The sequence below is a fragment of the Schistocerca nitens genome, chromosome 11 (assembly GCF_023898315.1).
Source record: "Schistocerca nitens isolate TAMUIC-IGC-003100 chromosome 11, iqSchNite1.1, whole genome shotgun sequence".
NCBI lineage: Eukaryota > Metazoa > Arthropoda > Insecta > Orthoptera > Acrididae > Schistocerca > Schistocerca nitens.
Window position 1 is genome coordinate 54,533,335 of NC_064624.1, and position 26,958 is coordinate 54,560,292.

The following is a 26,958-nucleotide window of genomic DNA, read 5'->3' on the forward strand; positions in this document are numbered from 1 at the left end:
ATCTACAATGAAGCTGAAGTTATCGCGAATCAGACTAAGGATGACAATCTCTTTGATTTGAATCCGTACAACATTCCTAATGCTGCAGAGATGCTGAAAGAGTTGATGTATTATATACCACTGTGGACAGCTGTGATGCATCCTTCTTTTCATATTCCTTTATCTACTCGTTTGTCAGCAGCGATGAAAGGACAATTTTCAAAATTAAAGACAATGGGCTTTGACAAGCTGCCTTTACGAGTAGACAAATTAACTTTTCAACGTTTGAAGTGGCTGCGTGAGGAAACAAAACTGTTAGCGCCACTTATGATGGAAAACCAATATTCAAAGCAAGCTGTGAAGCACAAACCAACTGAAGCATCATTGCCTTACCGCGAAGAGGAAAACTGGAGAGGAAAAAATAAGAAGGTGAAGATAACAAACCCCAAAAGCAATCAATTACTCGATAATTCTGAGAACACACTGAACAATACCTTATGAAGTGAGACCCAACACGAAGGTGGCAATGAGACAGAGTTAGACAAAAATTTTTAATAGTTTTGAATACAGTTTTCTCTTACTTCGAGCTCACTTGTTATGAACGCGGAGAACAACAGTGTCTCAGTCAAGAGTGATAGTGTGTGTTTTCAGCGCTCTTCAGATAATAATTTACTGCCGAATTTGTACTCTAAAGAGATATTTCATTCTAAGAAAGACTATCGAGAATCATACTTAGCCAGGGGTGTCACTGAGATTTCATCCTGTGGTTCGAAAACAGAAGAAAACCGAGAGATCTGTAATAATAAAATGGAGGAGAGTGCAATGTTGAAAAAGCTTCAAAATGCAATCATTGTCTCATCGAGCATGCAAACTAAGAGCAAGAAAAACTACTTGGATGATTTTCCAAACAGGAATTCGACTAAGAAATTCATAGACATTAATTTGCCACTTTTCCGAAATTGGTCCTCAAGCAGATTCAAATCTGCTACCTACAACTTGAAAGGAACGTGCGGTTTCGATTCTTTGATGACCTTATTCGTGCAAGCAATATCACTCAGTGATGATTTCAAAAGTACCATTCAAATGCTGAGCCATCCATTTTTGTATCTGGCTTTGGATGTTTTGGACAAAAAAATTATAAACTCCCAGCATTTTAAGCAGAGATTTGATATATGTGATACCGTTTGTAAAAAAAAAGAAGTATTCTCTCGAAAAATATTGTCTCTTAATGCAGAGTCGAATGTTGGGGAATTATATATATATCCCAATTTGCAACAAAAAGATATCGTGTCTGACGTGCCTAAATTCACGTTATGTGAAACCACATTGTATTTCCGTTTATACGTATGTGCTTTTCAGACTTCGTTATAAATTCATGCACTAGGCTGTAGATGCAACAAATGGTGGTCTAAAGACTATCATAAAATGCAAGAAATGTAAAGGAGAAACTGTCGAAGAAAAGAAATTCGGATGCTACTTGATGATGGATACTAGTATAACCACTTGTCCACTAACTGAAGATCAGTTTCCTCCGAATCAAAGGAAGAAATATGTTTTGAGCAGGGAAATCTAGAACTATTGCATACATATCAAGAACTATGGAAAAAATGTATATTTCTCGTAAAAGGGGTGCAAACTTCACGGGAAATGCTCATAAGCATTCCTTATTAAATGCAGTTACTACGTAAACAATTACCTGCTCAGGATATGTTAATAGTATTTTCGATAGAACTCTCACATTGCTATCCAGAGCTGTCATCAGAACGTACGCATAGACATAATTTTTTTGTAGAGTAAGTGAGCCCCAGAATTAATCAATTATCTTACAAACTATTATAACGACAAAAAATGTTGTTATGATTATCGATAGAGGTCTTGGGGTGTTATCCAGAACTGCTCATCAAAACTGTCGTACGAATTTATTTTTTTCTGTGGAGACAGTGGGTCTAACATCAAAGCAGTTACCATATAAACTATCATCGCCACAAAAAGATGTTATTAGGAATTTTGATAGGGCTCTTGGTGTTCTGTTCAGAACTGTTGTACGAATTTACTTTTTGCAAAAATTGACAAAGAATATTTTCGATACCCAAATTTTTTCGAATATTGCTGTTTTCTTCGCTAAATTCTGCAGAACTATTGAAATTTTGTACAAAGAACTCTAGAACTATGGCATATCTATCAAGAACTCTGAAAAAATATACATTTCTGAAAAAAAGGGTGCCAACTTCACAGTAAGTGAAAAGATTTAAATTGCAATTATCTCGTAAACTATTAGCAGCACAAAAAAATGTTATTTGGATTTTCGATAGAACTACTGGGGTTCTATTCAGAACTGTCGTACGAATTTATTTTTTGCGAAGATCGACAAAAGATCGTTTCGATACCACAATTTTTACGAGTATTGTTGTTTTCTTCGATAAATTCTGCAGAACTATTGAAATTTTGTAGAAAGAACTCGAGAACTATGGCACATCTATCAAGAACTATGAAAAACATTTATATTTCTCGTAAAAGGGGTGCTAACTTCACACGACAGAAGGACTGGTGGCGCGTGTAAATGTGTTCAGAACACATAGGGCAAGGTACAAAGGTGTGCATGTTAACATGTCCAGAGCAGTTAGTTAAAGTGTTAAGGGGATCAAGATAGAATGATTTCTTGATAAAATAAAACAGTAGGTCAGTTGTATCAAATATAAAATTCATTGGAGTAAAGAGCCATTCAAAGTTTCATCTTAGGCAACCATGCTTACAAAAATGAAGTTTGTTAGTCATTGTAGTAACAGTTGCTTTTCTAAATAATTGATAATGCCTTCAGACAGTTGGTTGTGTGGAATTAAAGATAGCTTATGAAAGAATTCTCAAAAATTACATTTAAACCAGAAAATTGAATGTTCCATACAGGATGCAAAAGGGAGCCAGGACTGCACAAGAATGTACAGATTCCAGAAATTGTTTGAATTACCACCTTCCTTTAAAATAAGAATACATTAATAATTAAATACTTTGGCGTGCAATAATTATACCAAAAACTTGAAATCTTGAAGATAAATATTAAAAACTAATCCCATTTGAGATACCTTTGGTTCTATACAGGACTCTCACAAATTGTCTTTCTTAATGCAATTTTTGGAACTCTACAAAACAAGCTATATATAAATTATACAGTTTAATGATATGAATATAATAGAGGGAAACATTCCATGTGGGGAAAAATACATCTAAAAACAAAGATGATGTAACATACCAAATGAAAGCATTGGCATATTGATAGACACACAAACAAACACAAACACACACACAAAATTCAAGCTTTCGCAACCAATGGTTGCTTCATCAGGAAAGAGGGAAGGAGAGGGAAAGACGAAAGGATGTAGGTTTTAAGGGAGAGGGTAAGAAGTCATTCCAATCCCGGGAGTGGAAAGACTTACCTTACGGGGGTGGGGGGGTGGGGGGAAGCAGCACACACACACACACACACACACACACACACACACACACACACACACACACACATCCATCCGCACATATACAGACACAAGCAGACATTTTTAAAGGCAAAGAGTTTGGGCAGAGATGTCAGTCGAGGCGGAAGTACAGAGACAAAGATGTTGTTGAATGACAGGTGAGGTATGAGCAGCGGTAACTTGAAATTAGCGGAGGTTGTGGTCTGGTGGGTAATGGGAAGAGAGTATATACTGAAGGGCAAGTTCCCATCTCCGGAGTTCTGACAGGTTGGTGTTAGTGGGAAGTATCCAGATAACCTGGACGGTGTAATACTGTGCCAAGATGTGCTGGCCGTGCACCAAGGCATGTTTAGCCACAGGGTGATCCTCATTACCAACAAACACTGTCTGCCTGTGTCCATTCATGCGAATGGACAGTTTGTTGCTGGTCATTCCCACATAGAAAGCTTCACAGTGTAGGCAGGTCAGTTGGTAAATCACGTGGGTGCTTTCACACGTGGCTCTGCCTTTGATCGTGTACACCTTCCGTGTTACAGGACTGGAGTAGGTGGTGGTGGGAGGGTGCATGGGACAGGTAGCAGGTTGTCAGTTCTTAATGAAGCAGTGAAATGTAAAATATAAAATTCACTTATCAGTTTCTGACACATCAACAATAGTATCATTAACTAATATAAAATTTTAGTTGTCTGTCAATATCAATCCGTTGTTCCCATTTTACTTTTGTATCAGTCATCATCATTTAACATGGAGGGAAGTTTAGGGGCTACAATTTTGCACTTTAGACGTGAGTTCATAGTTACACACAAATTGATAGTAGAGTGCATGTTCCACTAACTCATTACCTTATGAGAAATGCTCTTTTTCAATGTCATTTTTCAATGCATTCACCAGATAATCAGAGTGAGCATATCTTTCAGATATACAGGGTGCTCCATTGATAGTGACAGGGCCAAATATCTCATGGAATAAGCATCAAACGAAAAAAACTACAAAGAACAGAACTCGTCTAGCTTGAAGGGGGAAACCAGATGGTGCTACGGTTAGCCCGCTAGATGGCACTGCCATTGGTCAAACGGATATCAACTGCATTTTTTAAAATAGGAACCCCCATTTTTTATTACATATTCGTGTAGTACATAAAGAAATATGAATGTTTTAGTTGGACCACTTTTTTCACTTTATGATAGATGGCACTGTAATAGTCACAAACGTATAAGTACGTGGTTCACGTAACATTCCGCCAGTGTGGACAGTATTTGCTTCGTCATACATTACCCGTGTTAAAATGGACCGTTTACCAATTACGGAAAAGGTCGATATAGTGTTGATGCATGGCTATTGTGATCAAAATGCCCAATGGGCATGTGCTATGTATGCTGCTCGGTATCCTGGACGACATCATCTAAGTGTCCGGACCATTCGCCGGATACAACCTGCAACAAATGATGCCTCCCAAGTAGGTGTTTTTACCTGCTGTTGCTGCTAATCTGCACATCAGTAGCAGACAAATTGCGCAAGAATTGGGAGTCTCAAAAAGTCAATGTTGAGAATGCTACATCAACATCGATTCCACCCGTACCATATTTCTATGCACCAGGAATTGCATGGAGATGACTTTGAACATCGTGTACAGTTCTGCCACTGGGCACTAGAGAAATAACGGGACGATGACAGATATTTTGCACACATTCTATTTAGCGACAAAGCATCATTCACCAACAGCGGTAACGTAAATCGGCATAATATGCACTATTGGGCAACGGAAAATCCATGATGGCTGCAACAAGTGGAACATCAGCGACCTTGGCAGGTTAATGTATGGTGCGGCATTATGGGAGTAAGGATAATTGGCCCCCGCTTTATCGATGGCAATCTAAATGGTGCAATGTATGCTGATTTCCTACATAATGTTCTACCGATGTTACTACAAGATGTTTCACTGCGTGACAGAATGGCGATGTACTTCGAACATGATGGATGTCCGGCACATAGCTCGCGTGCAGTTGAAGCGGTATTGAAGAGCATATTTCGTGACAGGTGGACTGCTTGTCGAAGCACCGTACCATGGCACCTTCACCGGTTCTGATGTCCCCGGATTTCTTTCTGTGGGAAAATTTGAGGATATTTGCTGTCATGATCCACCGACAACGCCTGACAACATGCATCAGCGCATTGTCAGTGCATGTGCGAACATTATGGAAGGCAAGCTATTCGCTGTTGAGAGGAATGTCGTTACATGTATTGCCAAATGCATTGAGGTTGATGGACATCATTTTGAACATTTATTGCATTAATGTGGTATTTACAGGGAATCATGCTCTATCAGCATGCGTTCTCAGGAATGATAAGTTCACAGTGGTACATGTATCACATTGGAACAACTGAAATAAAGTGTTCAAGCGTACCTACATTTGGTGTTTTAATTTAAAAAAACCTACCTGTTACCAACTGTTCGTCTAAAATTGTGAGCCATATGTTTGTGACTGTTACAGCGCCATCTATCACAAAGTGAAAAAAATGGTCCAACTAAGACATTAATATTTCTTTACGTTCTACACGAATATGCAATAAAAGATGGGGGTTCCTATTTTAAAAAATGCAGTTGATACCCGTTCAACCTATGCCAGCGCCATTCAGCGGGCCAACCATAGCGACATCTGGTTTCCCCCTTCAAGCCAGACAAGTTTCGTTCTTTGTAGTTTTTTAGTTTGACGCTTACTTCATGAAATATTTGGCCCAGTCACAATCAATGGATCACCCTGTATTATGAGGTGTAGCTAAACCCGACTAAATATCTAGTTCATGAAAATATGTATTTGTCCCATTTTAGTGGCTGTCTAAAACTGCATATAATCTCCCTGAGCTGAAAATATTATGTACAGTTTTTGCAAAACTATATGCTTGTTACTGTCATGATTTTTAAATAATGTAGTATTCCATCTTTCAGGTGCTTGGTAGATTGTCATGTCTGTTGTAAAAATAAAATCAACTGTTTGGTTTCTTCTTCAGGAATGTTGGTGTTCAATTTATATTGTTAATGTTTGCTTGAACATTATGGAAATGTGGCACTGGAACAATTAATTTGTTCATTACAACATACTTCAAAGTTGGACTGTCTGGATGTAGCTCTTCTAATCTTCTTGCTGTTTTTCCTAAAGTTCATGGGGATTTGTGTGGACCTAAAAGGAGTTCTGATGATTACACTCCACTGACATGAGTGGTTACGCTTCTATTTTTCTCTGTAGATAATCTTCATGACTATTTCTCCCTCGCTTTTCATTTCTTTTAAATCTAGACATTTGCCACGTTGCTCTCTTTCCTTTCTTCTGAAATATTGAGATATTTTCTTCTCTTTCTCTCTACATGAGCCACATGCAATGAATTTGCTTATAGTTTTGTAAAATATCTCTCTTCATTTGACAGTCCATAATCTTTAACAAAAAAGTTAGTATTAATAATGTGTAAAAATTTACTAGCCTTTTACATACAGATGTATTACTATGTAAATTATTTAACCAATGGAACTGTTTTATTATTTCATTCACAAAATAATTCCACTACAATATCTTTGCTATACAGCACTTTATCCTTAAAATTGTTTAGGTTAAAGTTAGTTAACAAAAAGTCTAATCTTTGTTTCTGACATACCTTCTGTGGAGTAAGGCTCCTTGATATTAATTTCTACTTTGGAAATCACAACTTAATAAGTATTTTTAGTTCCTTATCTGATGTCACACAATGAATTTAGTCATGAAATGCCTCTAAAACTGTAGCAAAACGATATGTATTTTGTAACATGGTTTACACAGCTCAAATCAGCACACAGAAAGTCATATCGATCATTAAGTTAGGTATGTAATGTGAAGACAAAGATTCCCCATGACAGATAAACCACAATGCAAAAACAAAGATAAAGTTCAGTAATTTATAATTTTGTCTCAAGCTCACATTCTTGAATAGCTCAAAGCTATAAAATTAGGTGACAAAATGACTGGCATGTACTAGACTTCAGGAGGTGAAATTATTAGTACTGACCATACAAACACACGAAAGTACAAGGAACTTCTCTAGCTTTTGGAATTATTAGTTCCATCATCTGGAAGGAGTTTGCAATAGATTGGGGAAGGTTAGGAAAGAATGGCAGGTCACTCAGACCTAAAGAGTGCCTCTCACAAGGAAACACCACCAACTTTACCTCATATTTTGAAGAGAGAAGAAAAGCATACCATATTTTATGGATTGATGCACTGTTTTCTTTGAAAAATTGCCTTCAAAATTCAAGTGTGTCTTTCACTCAAAATTAATATAAAACATCCAGTTTTTTTTTATTTAAAATTTTCACCAGTGTTAAAAATGGCCAGAATGCAATACTGTGGAAAACAGATACCTGTCTGGCAACAATGGATTCAACTAGCAACAGCATTGCATCAATGCAATGAATGAGAGTTGTGGGAATTCACAAGCTTGCCAACACTGTTTACTTCCCTTTCGTCCTGCCGTCACAAATCCAGAAAACGGGCTAGCCTATGCTGTGTCATTGCAGTCTGCATTGCCAGTGAACTTGAATTGAAATTGATTTGTATTATTGGTAACAGTGCAGTATTGTTGTTAGTACTTATTTTTGTAATGGAAAATAGTACACTGAAGTGCCAAAAAAAAAAAACTAGTATAGGCATGCATATTCAAATAAGAGATATGTAAAGAGGCAGAGTACGGTGCTGCAGTTGGCAAAACCTATATTATAAGACAGCAATTTTTTGATCCAGTTGTTAAATTGGTTAGTGCTGCTTCAATGGCAGGTTATCAAGCTTTAAGTGAGTTTGAATGTGGTGTTACAGTCAGCGCATGAGTGATGGGCAGTAGTCCAGTTAAACATCAAATCTGCGACATCACTGCAGCCGGAAAAAGATCATGCAAGAACAGGACCAATTACAACTGAAGAGAATTGGTCAACGTGACAAAAAGTTCAGTCCTTCCGCAAACTGCTGCAGGTTTCAATGCTTGGTCCTTCCTTCCTTCCTTCCTTCCACTAGTGTACTGCAGTACTGGCTGTTTCTATACTGTGCACAGCTGCTCTGCTTTGTAGTGCCAGTTGGGTGTGTTCTACTTCGTAGTGCATGACACTCTCGCCCACCTGTGGCTGGCTCTGTTGCAACTCAGTTCCACTCTGTCGTATTTTTTGACTGACTATGGTAGATACACTACATTGCCCTCCTTTTTATCAAGAACTGATCTCTTGGGTTGACCAAACTAATTATCATTTACACTAGAGTCTCTGGTAAGTGGGTTTCTGGCCCTGTTTCACTTCTTAAGGGTTATTCTAACAAATAGTTTCCTTAAACCTATCACATAATCTTACACATTTATACATGGCCCCCTGCCCAAATCCTTAACTCAAGTATCATGGAACTAACTTCATTACTGGACTTCTTGCACAGCCACTTCTAACTGTATTCCCATCTTAAAAGCTAAAATTAATCAGTTACTCTTAATACTACACCCCTTATGCATTCAGCTCCATTCTCTGGCATTTATGCTCAGGGTATTTCATTCCACTGGAATTTCAGCTATGGCTGGGTCCAAGCTCAGTCCTGTGCTTCATCTTCTATGTACCAAAACAAGGATTGTGCTCAACAGAACAAGTGCCACTGCAGTGATTGGTATGGCAGTAGCTAATGTTGTCTCTTTCCAGTACTGATTTTACCAATATGAATATACACACTGCAATAAGGTTTCTAGGGAGATGTGCTTCTGCTGGTTCTGAAGTGTATTCATAGACTGCATGCCGCGCGGGAATAGCTGAGTGGTCTAGGGCGCTGCAGTTGTGGACTGTGCAGCTGGTCCCGGCGGAGGTTCGAATCCTCCCTCGGGCATGGGTGTGTGTGTTTGTCCTTAGGATAATTTAGGTTAAGTAGTGTGTAAGCTTAGGGACTGATGACCATAGCAGTTAAGTCCCATAAGATTTCACACACACACACACACACACACACACACACACACACACACACATAGACTGCATTAATTCCAGCCCTAGGGTTTGATTGAAGCTGGTTAGATTTGTGGCAGGTAGCACTTGCGTGGGCTCCTCTGACCAGTACAAACGTGGCTGGGAAATACCCAAGCAAGTTATCTCTGAAATCATGGTGGGCAGTCAGAAAGTAGACACCATTATCTTGCATGCTGTTCCATGTAGTAAGAAAGCATTCCCCCTGAATTCTACCCTCTTGGCTGATGTAACATTCCCCTGCTCGAAACAATGAGCCACTGCTACAATCTTGTCAAAGCTATAGTACAAACAATGTGCCTCGACCTGCTGAAAGTACAATCCTAATGGTGTCACATCTTTATCCTCGTTCCATGCAATTTGTACTGTGGTGGGTCCCATTGCTTATGTTTCAACAGATCACTACTGGTGACTGACGCATGCTCCACTGTGTCCAATAATATCATGCATCACACAACATTTACATTTTTATTGACCTTTTTTCCCTACTATTCCTCTGACTGCAAACTCCATCTCTGCATATGGTTTCATAGCACACAATCTTACTGGGAAGGTCCATATGTGGACCTGCGGTTCCCAGTGTTTGACAGCTTATTCCTACCGGGTCCTGTACTTCTAAAACAGTTACTTCCTGTTACTTTATTCACACTGCCCTGAGGCTTGCAACACTGCCTCCTTACATGCACTATTTGTCCACTCCAGAAACATTTTATATGAGCTGCAAACGCTGTCCTTTTACCCTGCATTCCAGTCAACAAATAGATCTCCTCACGCACAAATCAGTCGTACCCCTATCCACACACATCTTGACTTTACAGCATGCAACCCTCTTCAGAAAAACATCAAGCACCCTCTGCTCAGCTTCGTGCAAAAAAACAAAAGTCACTGATGCACCAACCTACCATAATTCATAGTTACATCCATTAATTTTCCTTATCCTACCTGAAAATTACTCCACAATTTCCATATTTTTTGTAGTTCTTGCTTCTAATTGTTCCCTATAGTGTCTGACACCATTTCATTCCATATGTCTTTGAATTAACCCATCCTTAAATTCTTTGAATGTTGACTCCTTTACAAGATTCTGTATGCCCTACATAAGTTTTCGCTTCCCCTATTAGTCTCAATTTTGCAGCACTCAGTAATTTCTTATCAGGCCAAGATTTTCAAGGTCTCCCACAAAGGTTTGCACATCCTCAATTACCATATCAGATAAAGGAGCAATTAAACTTGAGTGACAAATCTACACTCATTGTAATGATCGTGATTTTACCAACCCACGCAGAGTCGATGCTTTGTCCTTGATGACACTCATTTAGAGAACTAACAAGCACAAGGCAAGGAAACAAAATACATTAACTTAATTTGTATGTGTAATTGTGAGCTATCTTGTCTCTTGGTGCTACCTATCCACATGCCCCCAATAATTACATGTATTAACATTTTATTGGAAGTAATTTCATACATGGTGTTAAGTGACCCTCAGGTTTACACTGCGCACATCCAACAGACTGAGACCAGTCGTGACTTACATTAACTCTAAAAGTAGACAAATCCACTGGTTCTGTACTTGCAATAAATCTACTTTAAAAAGGCGTGACCATAAGACTTTTCCCCATAACCAAAGTACAACATTTTTTAATAAAACATACCATACGCTGTAGATTTAGACATTGCTCTAACACCAGTGTTGCAAGACCCTTGGATAGTCACCCATTGAATGTGCAATGGTATATCCAGCTGACTGTAGATTTTGTCAATTAATTTTTTTCTATTCTGACCCTCAGCCATAGTACATCAAGAACAGCTTGGTGGAGGGATCCAGTTACCTCTCATGCAGAGCAATAGGTGCCTGGCATTGCTCACTGCTGACAGAGCAAGGAACAGAGTTGAGCATGGCATTACCCAAATTCTGCTGTAAGTGACATCTCTATGTGCAATTGTGATGAAGCCTTGCAGTGCAGCTTATGTTTTTGGCCCTGAACTTTCTCCAGTGAGTGGGCAACTCCCTCATGACTCAGGGTGGGCTGTCCTGTCTTGTGCTTGTGGTCAAACCCAGAATCTGATATTGTGTTCGGGGGGGGGGGGGGGGGCATCGCTAGAGATGTCACAGGCTTGTGGTGTAGGCTGTGATGCTGAGACAAGAATCATTTAGTACATGAATGGCTGAGTATTTATATACTCCAGAATACCTTCGCTTAGGTCTTAAGGCACATTCTCTAAACAATAACTTGGTAGCAAGTGAGGAAAGGCTTCCGTCATCTTATAATATAGTGTTGGCTGTTGCTATATCATTCTCAGCTGGCTCTGTTTTGCCTTGCTATTTAGCTGTGTTTTGATCTGCACTGCATGACACACTCATCTGCCTGTAGCTGGCTCTGTTGGAACTTACTTGTGCTCTGGTGAATTTTTTGACTAAATATGGTCGATATACTACAGAGAAAACCCAACATGAACTCATGCCAAAGGGAGCATTGAAATGGCCTACAATCAAACACGTGTGTCAGTAGATAAAGCAGTTGTGGTCTACAGTGGGAGAAGACATTGTTAAATCTTCCAAGAAGTGCAGCATGCATAATACTCTCAATGGCAGTGAACATCATGTTACATATTAATATGACAATGATGACAAAGAAGGAGAAAGAGTAGTAGGTAAGATGATAATTTTCAGGGATTTTAAAGGTCACTTTGATTTTATATACTAATAATTTCTTTGGTCTGAACCTACAATCTAATAATAAGTGGTAAAAATATTATTTAAAAAAACTACTTAAAATTAATGTGCATCTTAGTCTGTAAAATATAGTACTTGAAAGATACCAGCCCAGCAATTGATTCCACATGGAAATTTGGGCCATAATTGTAATATTTTGCATATAAGACCAACTGAAAGTACTGCTTTTATACATGTAGGTTGACACATTCTCTCACTCCATCCCACTGGAGTTGTGTAATGCCTCATTGACAAATATTATACTATGGAGTGGGTAAAAGATTCTGAAATAGTAATGTTTTTGTTGCTTTTGTGTCTTGTCCATTGTATAAAAGTATTTGGCATCTGACCTGTAGCTGGTGGCAGAGATCTCTTGGTTTGAACTTTATTATGAGGCAATTCACAAATGCAGTGTAAATGAATGAATGTTTTGTTAAATTAGTAGTATAGTGCTATTTAATTATTAACGTTGATGTTGAGAGTTAGTTTCTTTAGAAATTACAGCTGGTGCTGTCAAAGTGAAGTACATTTTGCAGGAGATAAACTATTCTCACCGTGATTGTCATGGTTGAAATGTAGACAAAAAATAACTTCATTTCATAATAATTCTGAAGTGGGTTATTTCGTTGTGTGTGTGTGTGTGTGTGTGTGTGTGTGTGTGTGTGTGTGTGTGTGTGTGTGTGTGTGTGTGTGTGTGTCGCTCCAGGATATAGATACAATAATACTGTTAAAATAACACACTTCTGTTTCTAAAAAGTAAAACACTTTGAAGTAATGGTTTGCAGCATGACACAGCCCTCTTTTGTGTGACTGGACAGTTCAGTGTTTTGCAACGGGTCAGAACAAAGAAAGCATGCCAAATTTAAATGAACACAAAATATTCAAGCTTGTTGATATTTTACAGAAGCAAAAAAATTTAACATGAACTTCAGTGCAAGATGCTTACAGTAGTCTCCACAATGAAAGTTTGTCTTGAAACTGGGCATAAAATCCAAAGAGATTCTGGTCATATATAAAGTATGCTGGCAGCAAGATGCAGTCAATGCCTCCTTTGTATGATAGCAATGGAAATACTATCAAAAGTGCTGCTGAGGCAGAGTTATTAAATACAGTCCTCCAAATTTCCTTCGCCAAAGAAAATGAAGTAAACATTCCACAATACTGTCAAGAACAGCTGCCAATATGAGTAACTTAGAAGTCGATATCCTCGGGTTAGTGAAGCAACTTAAATCACCTAATAAAAGAAAGTCTACTGGTCCACACTGTATACCAATTAGGTTCCTTTCAGACTATGCTGATGCAATAGCTCCATACTTAACAATCATATACAACTGCTCTCTTGATGAAAAATCTGTACCTAAAGACTGGGAAGTTGCACAGGTCATGCAAATATTCAAAGCAGGTAGTAGGGATAATCCACTGAATTTCAGGCCCATATCATTAATGCTGATATGCAGTAGGATTTTGGAACACACTTTGTGTTCAAACATTATGAATTACCTCAAAGAGAACGGTCTGTTGACACAGTCAATACGGATGTTGGAAACATCATTCTTGCGAAACACAACTAATTTCTTACTCACATGAAGTCTTGATTGCTATTGACAAAGTATTTCAAATTGATTCCATATCTCTAGATTTCCAGAAGCATTTTGACACTGTACTTAACAAGCCGCTTGTAGTTCAATTGCATTTATGGGAATATTGCCTCAGTTGTGTGACTGGATTTGTAATTCCTGTCAGACTTGCTGCAGTTCATAGTAATTCATAGAAAGTCATAAAGTAAAACAGAAGTGACCCCCAAGTCAGTGTTATAGGTCATCTAGTGTTTCTTGGCTATATAAACAATTTAAGGGACAATTTGAGCAGCTGTCTTAGGTTGTTTGCAGATGACGTTGTCATTTACCATCTAGTAAAGTCAGCAGAAGATCAAAACAAATCACATGATGATTTAAAAGATACTTTTACAGTGCAAAGAATTGGCAGTTGACCCTAAATAATGAAGTGTGAGTGCTAAAAGAAATACATTAATGTGTGATTACATGACAAATCAGTCAAATTCAAAGGCAATAAATTCAACTGGATAACCAGGAATTACAATTACAAATAATTTAAATTGAAAAGAAAACACAGAAAATATTGTAGGGAAGTTGAACCAAAGATCGTGTTTAATTGGCAGAACATTTAGAAGATACAATAGATCTACTAAAGAGACCTGCACTATGCTTGTCCACTCTCATTTGGAGAAAGAATGCATGGTGTGGGATCCTAACCAGATAGGATTAGATCTACATTTATACTCCGCAAGCCACCCATCGGTGTGTGGCAGAGGGCATTGAGCACATTGAGAAAGTCCAAAGAAGAGCAGCATGTTTTGTACTATTGAGAAGTAGGGAGGAGAGTGTCACTCAAATTATACAAGATTTGGGGTGGATATCATTAAAACAAAGGCATTTTTCATTGAAGTTGAATATTCTCACGAAATTTGTCACCAGCTTTCTCCTCTGCATGCGAAAATATTTGTAGACATTGACCTACGTAGTGAGAAAAGAGCATCACAATAAAATAAGGGAAATCAGAGCTCACATAGGAAGATATGGGTGTCCATTTTCTCCTCGCAATTTTAAAGATAGGAATAATAGAGAATTATTGGGAAGGTGGCTTGATGAACCCACTGCCAGGCACTTAAGTGTGATCTGCACAGTACTATGCAGATGTATTTTGTCTGTGCAGAGCTGTCAGAAGAAATGGAAATGTATAATATGTGCCACTATGTCTTGCCAGTTTCACAGGGTGGAATATCAGCATGTGTGTGTGTTCAAATGAGGTAGAAAGATTGGTCTCCGGGAGGTGTCTTTGCCATTCTGTGATGTTGCAGCTCATAGAGGGCACCCTCCTTCAACAATGAGACAGGGTATTGGAGGATACAATGTGACCACAGTGCGAGATGAGCACCATCTTGCCCACTTGGCCATAATGGACAGAACAGCTTCGTAAACAGTGTCTGTGTGACACTGGAGCACTGCAGCAGGTGTGGACATACCTGTGTTGACAGTTCTGTGGGCAGAAATGCATGTCATTGCATCGTATTCTATTCACCAGAATCCACCAACAGCACAGACTGCAATGGGCATGTAAATGCTGACACTGGCATGGTGAGCAGCAGAATGTAGTGGTTTCGGCCAAGTCTTGCTTACTGTTGTTGAGTTGCATAGCAGACAAATGCCAAGTGTGATGGTTTGGTGTGCCATTACTTGTAATACGTGATCTCACCTCCTGTGTCTTGAGGGCAGTCTGAACAGCTAGAACTACATGAGGATGTTTTACAGATTGAGGCACTGCCCCTCCTGCGGATGTTCCACATGCCATATTTCAGCAGAACAATTTCCATCTGCATGTGGTGAGGAATGTGCAAGCCTTCTTTGAAATACGATGGGTACCATTGCTTTGCAGTCCTGCTCATCTGCCTAAAATGTTGCCCATTGAACATGTCTGGGATATGGTCACTTGGCAACCTGTTCATTCAGGTACTGCTGCAGCCACAGTTGACGATTTGTGAATATGCCTACAAACAAGTGTTCCCCAGTGGCATTTTCAGACACACTTTTCAGACATTCTATGTTCTGTCTAAAAGCTCTTTTTGCAGCTTGTGGTTGTGCTACTCCATACTGAATTTCCACAGTTATTATTATTATTATTATTATTACTTTTATTAACTTGATTGGTGACATTGGACCACTTTAGTCATTCCACGTTCAATTCCTCTTTGAAGATTGGACTAATTGCTTCTTGTGATCAGCCCAGTAATTTTTTATTTGTTCCAAACGCAATTTTCTTCACTCGTCTCAAATCTTTACTGGTCTTCTGTGTCATTTCTGCTAAAAATTTGTGATTCCTAAGGAGAGTGTTAATTTTGTTTTTGTTCTCTGCATTAGTAATACTGAGTCCAACTACTTCAAGATGTTGCTGAATTTCTTTGACCCACTGTCCACCTGTCTTCTTTCCGAGACTTGTCATCACTAGTCATCTAAAAAAATCCTGTTGTCAGGCAGTTGTAAGACATGAAATAAATATGAGATTCTGTTCTTCTTCATTGTGCTGGTGATTGGGCCAATCTCACAATAGATAGTTTCATTAGGGAGGATTCTCCAGACTCCACCAACCTGGTATATTTTATTGATGCAAGTTCTGATAACTCTTCATTCAGTCTTGAGAAGTTATGTGGTTCTTCTTTCAGTTTCAATTTGGATCAGAGTTTCACAAGCATAAGTTGCTTCTGGGATAGTTACAGTTTTGTAATGTTGGATCTTAGTGTCTATTGACAGGAATTTATTGTATGTTGACCAGGTTATAAATTGTGCTTTTTTTTATTTTGTTGGTTCTATTTATCTATGTTGCTTTCTCACCCAAGCTTGATTGGACTGTGTAAAATTTGGGACTTTTTATGGGCACTGATGACTGTGCAGTTGAGCATCCCACAAACCAAATGTCATCATGATATGGGATGGTCTCTAGCAGTAGTAGTCTGCCTCCCAATCTTCAAAACATGCAAAACAGCTTGTCTCACATTAAGCAAGTGTTCTGTTTTGCTGTACTTCTAGTTGCCTCTACAAGTAAACAATCACTGAGTGAGTGAATGCCCAAGTAACAATGGTTAATGAAAATAATACGATCAAGAAGGATACATAATACTTTTTAGCTAAAGGAATATGGACTTACTTGTTTATGTGTGACCTTGCTCATTCACTAGATACGTAACAGCAGCTGCGTGAAGCCCCTGATGGAGTGACAGTTACAGGCATTGCGCTATTCTCACTATGAAAGCAGTCCTAAAATTACTGTTTCTGATGCAAATGTGCATTCTGGCCAAATGACTGCCTTAGAACTAGGAGGTTTTGACATTTTGGAAAATGAATTTTTATTGTAAATATCTTATGTTAAGTCAAAAGCAAAGTCTATCTTTCATAGTATTTCTCTTACGGCTTCTTTTCCCCCCACCATTTGGTTTTGACATCTCATAGATTATTAAATTAGTCTTCCCCTGATACTCCCATACTTAATCTTTGATTTGGATGTTGCAGTTTTGTTCTTTGTCAGTACTGCTTCCTATCAGAGGTGACTTGTAGTCATGCGTTTACTACAGTTTTTCTTCCTCTCTATTTTTGCTTGTTTTACACTGCCAATACTGCTAAATCATCTACAAAAGTTAATCAGTCAATTTTGACATTATCCAATTTTCATCCAAGAAGTATTCCAGTTTCGATATTAGATTGTTGCAGCTGTTCCTTTTGTTCAATGATCACATTTTCAAGTCAGTACTGAAACAATAATGGATGTAGTCCATTGACATGGCTTATCTCAGATGCTGAAGTTCTTTTAAGAGGACTCCTGTTGTCTTCTGTATTTCAGATTCTGTAAGAATTTTGAATAAAACTGGTGTAGCTTTGTAGTCGTAGCCTTTCTAAAATTTACAAATGTATTCCAATCATATTTTGCTCTTTTACTCCTTTCATAGCAATGTGTCCTTCACAGAACCTGCCTGTCCTGAGCCATGTGTGTTATCTGTTGTATTGTAGAATTTCTGCTGTTATTTTATTTTCTCCTTGTCCTTTTCATGGAATTTCTTTGAATCTTCTAGGAATATAGTAGCACTTCATGTAATAATTTGTATTAAACTCATGTCAGACTGCACTTTTTAATTTCCAATCCGTATGCACCAGGTGTGACACTCAATAACTTTGATTGACTTCATAGTAAGCTGTCACTTGAGAATGTCATAATAGTCAAAATTCCAATTGTGAATAAATACATTTAATAGCAGTTTTGGTAGAAAATATTTTAATCTCAATTCTGTATCAGTTTGAGGATTGAAATGTAATAAGTTGTTTTTGTTTTTCTCTGGTACTTCATCAGAGCATTCTCAATACTGTCTTACTTTGCTGGCATTATTCTTGTTATCCTGATTTATTGGTGCATGTGTATTAAGTATTAGGTACCTGTCATTTGCATATTGAGTTATTATAGGGGAAGACTTAGTCTTAAGGTAACGAAAAATTTGATAATGATTTTAATATTGATTTACCATTTATGAATGGAGAACCTGGTTTGGCACAGTATTGTGTATTTATTTTCTGCTTTCTCTGTCAAGAATCTACAGTTATCCAAAAGTGGTATTTCTTCATCTGTGACTCTGGTATTTTGTAACCGCAATATTTTAGTTTTTAGTGAATTTACAATGTCTGGCAGCACTTAGTATTTGCCAACATTGATAAGTGTTTGTATATTTAATGTTACAAGTGTGTACTTAATTCTGCATTTGAATTTTGTGGTTGGACTTAGAGGACACTCCTCACCTTTGCAAATAGTTTTTGGGCTGCCCAGAACAGAAATGCCCAAATGCATCACTAGTGATAGTGGGTTCACCTCTAAGTGAATAACAATTTTCATAATAAAATAAGGAAAGGAAATTTTTTGCAAAGCTTAAGTGTATGGCAGATGAAAGGTGTTTTTGGCCACTTACCTTTTTGAAGCCTCTAGTAGAAAGTATGGCTATAACTGAACCACTGGCTTGTGTAGTTATTTATAGTGCCAAAACAAAAGTGTAGAAATGAAGTGTGTGTTCTTACTAACATTCTGTTTCAATAACTGCAACATTTTGTGTCATATCTTCTTTAATGCTATTTTCAAACTTCACAAACAGCATTTTCTGGACCAATCAGATGTTGGTTAGTGTTAATAGAATTTTATTTATTTACTGTCTCATCAGTTGTAAATCATGGGCCATTTCTTGTATATTTCAGGTGGCAACCTCAAAAAGATGCAAATCTGATAGTGCAAGGTAAGTTTTCATAATTCACTGCAGCACTTTTTGGGTAGTATAAATTTTTATGTACTAAATGTTGAAGTACTTCAGATATAAAATACACTTCTATAATTATTCCGTATTACCAATAAGCAACAACATTACAAGACAGTATGGTCAGTAATGCTATTCTCTACAACAGCCATTATGTGACTGTTCCTAAATAAATAGAGTGAACTTTTAATATCCACACAGGAAAATAAAAGCTCAAGTGGAATTTCAGCAGCTGTATTGTGCTTAATGGAGAATGTCACCTAAAAATCAGTAAAATTAGATAGATTCATCTTGATGGCCGCAAGCTAATGTTACACTACTGTAAGACAAGTGAGAAGAAAGGATGAGTGGCCATCTATCCACAAATTGGAGCTAATTCCCAGAATCTTCGATTAATGAATAAAGTGTTGAACAGATCTTCCAATGCTGTGCTGCAGTCTTGCTCAGTTTGTAGTATTGACAGTTTACAGGCCACCAACAGAAAGTATTTTAAATAGCTGGAGAGAATTTAGAGCATATCATAGGATAAAAGTATGTTTTCACAGACTAAATAAAAAAAAAATCACCCCATACCCATCCCAGGTGGCTCATCACTCTTTGATGAGCTCATGCTCGGCTAGCATGGGGTCCCAGCAGTCTTTGCATCATATCTTCCCTTTCTCTGCTGCATGTCCATTCTCCTGTTCTTTTCCATTTTGTTGGGGAATAGTTTTTGGATAGTTTTGGGAATGTGTTCCGAAAATTCGATAGCTTGGCATCAAGACAGTTTCTCATCAGTTTTTTCTTTCTAACTTTGTTCTCCAGCTCCCCTTCCTGTGTTTTGGTATTTGAGGTCTCTTTGTTTCTTCTTCCTCCCTGTGCATTCCTGAAGGCCGGCCCATGCTTGTGATACATAATGGGTAACTGGGTGACAGGTGTTTCCCAGCCATGGATCGACAGGTAGGGTTTGCGTGTACCTCCTGGTACAAAACAGTGCCGGGGAGGGGTGATTGCTGAGCTGTTACCTTACCAACTGCCAATTGGTCTATGTGTTCAGAAAGTGACATGAGATGTGAACAGTCACCTAAGGTGGGTGAGCCTCCCTCTCAGGCCCCCCAGTTGGAAAGAGTACGCCATTGGAGATGCTGGCAATCATTGAGAACTTTTTTGCAATGAGCCCATCACCATCTCAGTCTGTATCTACTAAACATAAATGCAATGAGTTCAAAGATTCAGACTCCACCAGCCACACCTCAGGTCTTCATGGTATCATGTACCAAAGAAAATAATTCCTTTTCTATGGTTAATCTTGTATTATTCAGAAAGGTGTTGATGCAATTGCAGGCCCTGTGAAATCTTGTTCTTCCTTACGTAATGCAGACTTTGCTTCTGGGGATAAATTGTGATTTTTAAGCCTAAGAACTGCTTATAGTTTCCCTCCTCCACAGCTATCCTGTTAATGTCAAGGAATATCATACACTGAATTTTTCATGTACTGTTATTCACACTTGGCTACTTGATGGCCTGACTGAGGGAGAAATCCATGCTTATCTGTCTGATCAGTGCATCACTGGAGTCCTTCAGGTAATAAATATGATTGATATGAACATAGTGCTCACATGCAGTCATTTTGTAACATTTGATTGACTGGTGCTTCCCTTAAAGGCTGTGAAGTGATCACAGTCCAACCATATGTTCCAAACAAGATTTATTATCACCAGTGTCAACACTATAATCACCTTCACATGCTCTTTGAAAACATGGCCAAATGTGTTACTTGGAATTGAAGTGCTCACAAGGGTGATTACCAACCTCCTCCTCCCCCATTTTATCAATTGTTATGGTGACCATAGTGCCTCATCCCATGAATACTCCATGTATCTCAATGAGCAGGCCATCTAGGAGATCTGGGTGAAGGAAAAACTACTCTACCCTGTCACATGCAAGTTGGTACCTAGTCATAAGCCCTGCATTACACCATTTGGTGCTTGCAGTACTGTTCTTACTACACCTTGATCCATGAAGGAGCAGCTTGCAACACACAGTTCAGTACTGCAGTTGTGAAATTGTACAGTATCACATAAGCATCCCTGTCTCCTCCTCCTACAGGTGCACAAGCCACCAAACCATGGCCCCTGGTGGCAAAATCACATGCTACACAACTGGTGGGCTGGAAGAGACCAAAGGAATACTTCCACAAAGACTTCCTACATCCCTCCAGCTAACATACATCTGAGTCTTCATCTGCCAACTATAAAGGCTCTAAGAAATCAATCAAAGGCAAACAGTCTCCTTTTCTTCCCCAACTTGGAGATCTTTTTCAGTGGTGTCACCGCATGTTACCCTCACCTGGCCAACCTCCATTTTGCCAGTGCACACTGGCTAACATTTTTCTGTCCTGGAGTCCCCAGGCTGACCCAGGTAGAATGCCGAAACCTCTGTACATCTTGTGGAACAGCATTCTCCAGCCTATTCACCCTGTACTAGTGAGTCTTTGAAGTATGTCACTTGGCAGCTGTTGAGGTGACTATCCTTCATTTGTCCCCCCCCCCCCCTCCCAATCTACTCAAATGGAACAGCTGCACTTGGCACTGCAACATGTGCTTGTTTTCTGCCTCCAAGAAACAAAATTGTGTACTCGTGACTGCTTCGATCTCTCATATTTACTTCCAGTTTACTCAACGTACATTCCAGCATGAGGGGAGGGGGGGGGGGGGCAGGCATGCTGGTCATCTAGGATGGAATTCATAGCCAAACCATCTCATTGAACATCCGTCTGCAAGCTGTTAGTCTCGATTTTCCTTCCTCGTTTCAGCTTTTCTCTTTGTAATGTATGCATGCTTCCATCATTCGCTGTCACCATAATAGACATATTCCAATGTGTTGGTCAGCTCCTTCACCCCTTTTTTGCTGCCTGGCAGCTATAACGCTCACCATCCCCTTTGGGGCTCTTTGAGAACCTGTCAAAGAGGTTTGCTCTTGGTTGACCTGGCAGCTCAACCTCGTATGTCTTAACACTGGAGCACGCAAGTTCCCTTCAGACTGTATGCACACCTATTCCTACTTGGACCTCTTGTTCTCTGCTCAACTTGCCCGTCATCTCATGTGGTCCATTCTCTCTGACACATACTGGAGCTACCATTTCCTGTGTGCTATCTGTTTTCTGTTTGCTGACTCCTATTCCAACTGAGACATGCTCTTCGCATTTTTAATCTTTATACTGTACTGTATCCATTATATAGGTGTGTGTGTGTGTGTGTGTGTGTGTGTGTGTGTGTGTGTGTGTAATATATATGAGATTCATTCAAATGAAACCTGGTCATTGCATCTACCTTTGCCTTACATGTAAGGTGGTGGCACCATGTAACAGCGTGAATGGTGATGTCATCCATTGGTAGTGTGTCTGACTCGTGCACACTGTTTGATGTTGCATAGCGCCAGTCTGGTTTCACGCCAAAGAGAAGATGGTCACACAAGTTACATGTACATCTGCATCATACTCCGCAAGTCACCTAGTGGTGTGTGGCGGTGGGTACTTTCAGTACCACTATCTGATCACTCCAACCCTGTTCCACTCACAAATAGTGTGTGTTAAGAATGATTGTTGGTAAGCCTCTGTATTGGCTGGAATTTGTCAGATTTTCCCCAATACATGAGATGTATGTGTGTGTGTGTGGGGGGGGGGGGGGGTTTGAAGTAATATGTTGTCTGACTCCTCCTGAAAAGTGGTGTCCTGAAATTTCAATACTAAATCTCTCCATGATGCACAACGCCTCTCTTGTAACATATTCCAGGGTCGTTTGCTTAGCATCTCCATAATGCTCTCTCGCCAGGTAAATGAACCTGTGATGAAATGCGCCATTCTTTGTTGGATCTTCTCTATCTCCTCTATCAGCCCTACCTGATAGGGATCCCAGGTAGATGGACAATACTAGAGAATCAGGTGAACAAGTGCCTTATAAGCCACTTCTTTCATGGATGAGTTACATTTCCTGAAGATTCTTCCAGTGAATTTGAGTGTGGTGTCTGCTTTTCGCACTATCTGTGTTTTATGGGATCATTCCACTTAAGGTCGCTGTGGGTGATTACACCTAGATGTTTTACAGCAGACACTCTCTCCAGCTGCTTGTCATCAACAGTGTAGCTGTACAGTAGTGGATTTATTTTCATATGTATGCGCAATATGTTACGTTTATTTACGTTCAGGGCCAACTGCCAGAGACTGCACCATTCATCAATTCTCTGCAGGTCGTTCTGCAAATGCTTACTATCTTCTGGCATTGCTACTTTGTTATAAACAAGTGAATCATTTGCGAATAGCCTTAAAGAGCATCCGACACTTTCTAGTAGATCATTCATATATTTTGGAAATAGTGACAGTCCTCTCTCACTTCCCTGTGGTACTCCAGATATTACCTTTACATCTGTCGATTTAGTTCCGTTAAGGTTAAGAGCTAAGTGTTGAGTTCTGTCTGCAAGAAAGTCTTGAATCCAATTGCAGGTCTGCTCCAATACTCCTGAAGCCCGTATCTTTTTCATTAAACGACAGTGCAGGATGGTGTCAAATGCCTTACTGAAATCAAGGAACATGGCATCAACCTGAGCGCCACTGCACTGTGGATATCATGGAAGAACAGAGCGAGCCGAGTTTCACAGGATCTCTGTTTGTGGAATCCATGTTGATTTTTATAGAGGAGATGTTCATTTTCCAAAAAGTCATAATTCTTGAGCATAAAACATGTTCCATAATTCTAAAACAGATTGACATCAACAATATAGGTCTGTAATTGTGTGGATATGTCTTACAGCCTTTCTTAAAAATGGGAATGACCTGCACTTTTTTCCCGTTGTTAGGTAGCTTTCATTCCTCAAGTGATCTACGATAAATTATTGCTAGAAGGGGAGCAAGTTCTTTCGCATAATCTTCATAGAATCTTATAGGGATCTCATCTGGTCATGAAGCCTTTCCACTACTAAGTGATTGTAGCTGCTTTTCAAGTCCGCAATCGGTAATCTCAATACCTGCCATTTCGATGTTCGCATGACAATTGAAAGGAGGGACAGTGTTATGATCTTCCATGGTGAAACAACTTCAGAAGACCGAATTCAGTATTTTGGCCTTCTCTCTGTTACCTTCCGTTTTGGTGGCAGTGTGGTTGCTGAGAGAATGAATAATGATTTTGATCCGCTTACTGATTTTACATATGACCAAAATCTCTTACGGTTTTTACTCAGGTCAGTTGACAATGTCTTACTTTCGAAATCATTGAACGCTTCTCTTATTTGTATCCTTATGCTCCTTTTTGCTTTGTTGACCTTTTTGTCAGCTAGATTTTTACTTCTCTTGAATATGAGATGAAGTGCTCTTTGTTTATGTAGCACTTTTCTAACATGGCCATTAAACCATGGTCGATCTTTCCCATCCCTTAAAACCTTACTCGGAACATATTTGTGTAGGGCATATTGAACTATGCCTTTGAATTTTTTTCCATTTATTCTCCACATCTTCGTCCTCATCACTGAATATTTGATGCTGATTGCTGAAATATTCTGAAATTAGTATCCCATCACCCTTGCTGAGCAAATATATCTTCCTACGTTTCTTAACATTCCTTGTAGGACCCGTTGTCATAGATGCTGTCACACCCTTATGATCACCGGTACCTTCATCTACATTAACTGATTCGATAAGTCCAGGTCTTTTTGTTGCCAGAAGGTCTAAGAAGTTGCCCTCACGAATTGGTTCTCTATCTGCTCAAGGTAATTTTTGGACAAGACATCCAGAACAATGCCACATGATTCCCTGTCTGTGGCACCAGTTTTGATGGCATAACATTTCCAATCTATACGTGGTATGTTGAACTTACCCCTATTACGCAGGAAAATTACTAATGATATTCTGCAAGTTCTGTCTGAAGCACTCTAGAACTACAGATCCTGACCCAGGTGGTCTTTAAAAGCATACAATCACATTTTTTTAGCATTCTTTGATAGGCAGTTTCACCCAGATTAATTCACATTTGGAATCCGTGATAACCTTGCTGCATTTTACCGAACTTCTTTTACTGCAATGAACACACCACCGCCATTGGTGACTAACCTATCCTCAAGATAAACCTTCCAATCTGAACTTAGGGTTTCGTTGTCATTGACGTCTGTCTTCAACCACCTTTCTGTTCCCAATACTATCTGTGCATTATAACCTTCAGTAAGCGATACTAGTTCTGGGATCTTTCCTTGTATGCTCCTGCAGTTTACTAAAACCATATTAACCTTTTCTATCTCTGATCTGTGAGAACAAAGATTCTCTGAGGTCGCTGTGGCTGATTTAACAGGCAAATTGTCTTTGCTTCCAAGGGAGGGGTCCTCTAACCTAAACAAAGGCCCCATGTGCATGCCACACATACTCTGTTACACAAGTATCCACTTCCTGTGTGTAGTGCACGCCTGACCTATTAAGGGGAACCCTACAATTCTGCACCTGATAGTGGAGGTCGAGAAATTCGCATCCGATACTGTCACAGAGCCATCTGAGCCTCTGGTCTAGCTCTTCCATTCTGCTCCAAACCAGAGGACTGCAATCAACCCTGGGTATGATGCTACAAATAGACACCTCAGCCTGCACCCTGTGTGGGTTGCTTGTTGTCTTCACCAAATCAGCCAGCCGCTGAAAGAAGCCAAGGATGGCCTCAGAACCCAAGTGGCACGTGTCATTTATGCCAACATGTGCAATTATATGCAGCCAGTTGCACCCAGTGCGCCCGATAGCCACCGGCAGGGCCCCTTCCACATCACGGATGAGACCTCCCGGCAAACATACTGAATGCACACTGGAATTCTTTCCCACCTTGCCTGCTATCTCCCTGAGGGGCTCCATCACCCGCCTAACATTGGAGCTCCCAATGACTAGCATACCCAGCCTCTGTACTTGTCCAGACTGGGCAAGAAAATTGACCGCTGGCCTAACAGGAGAGGCATCATGTGCTGGCTCAGTTATCAGCAACACTGGGAAGCACCTCGTACCTGTTGCTAAGATGTAGGAAGCCAGCCGCATGGCCTGCTCCCTCTTATGCCTTATGCCCAGTGACATGCGAACCCACCACTGTCTGCCACCCACTCTGGAGTGAGGACAGACTAATCAGATGTTGTGTATCAGAAGCCACAGCAATGTCAGGGTCACTAGGGGATTCCAGTGGCACCAAAGGTGTCGCAGGTCTCATCACTGGCATCCCAATCTCACCGCAACTTCGAACATTAGCTGGAAGCTTGTCGATGGTTGCCAACATAGCTTCCAGCTCTTTCTGGACAGCAGCCAACTCTCCTTGTGTCCACTTACAACAAGCACAGTCCCTAGCCATATTGTACTGTGTATAAAATAGATACAAGGTCTCAAATGGCACTACTGAGTTCCAAAATATACCAAAGGAGAATAAAGTAACACTGAAAGTTACTGTGCAGATTTCTCACTGTTCTCTAAGACCGCAAGCTATTAAACAGAAATAAATTTCTCCATATGGAAAATTTACTCTAGGAAGCCACCCTACACAAGGATATTCACAAGACTTAAGCAACAACAAAAACTGAGTTATCATCCACTACCAAACATGCAGGCGAGTAAGCGGGAACAACGAGGAGTGATTCAATTTTTGGCGGTGGAGCGAGTTGGAGGCTATGAAATGTATTGATGGATGAAGGCTAAGTACAGTCAGTCGTTCAAGTATTGTGGAATGTCGCAAACGATTCCTTGAGGGGCATGAGTCACTGGAAAGTGATGCTCATCCTGGACAGACTTATTGTGTCATCACATCGGAAATGGTTGTAGAAGTGAATGTTTTAATCTTGGAGAGCTGCAGAATCACCGTGGGTGAGAGCCATCAGTTACTGGGTATTAGCATGGGCACCGCCCACACCATAATGTGTCAACACTGGAACTTTCGAAAAAACTGTGAGCATTGGATTC

The 26,958-nt window shown here is 39.6% G+C and overlaps 1 protein-coding gene across 1 annotated transcript in view; it reads left to right on the forward strand.

Annotated features, from left to right (window-relative positions):
* LOC126213428 (uncharacterized) overlaps positions 1-26,958 on the forward strand; it is a 113,178-nt gene that overhangs the window by 44,584 nt on the left and 41,636 nt on the right. Inside the window, exon 5 of the mRNA XM_049941173.1 lies at positions 18,964-19,001. Coding sequence (XP_049797130.1) covers positions 18,964-19,001 — 38 coding nt within the window. The remainder of the gene's footprint in view (positions 1-18,963; positions 19,002-26,958) is intronic.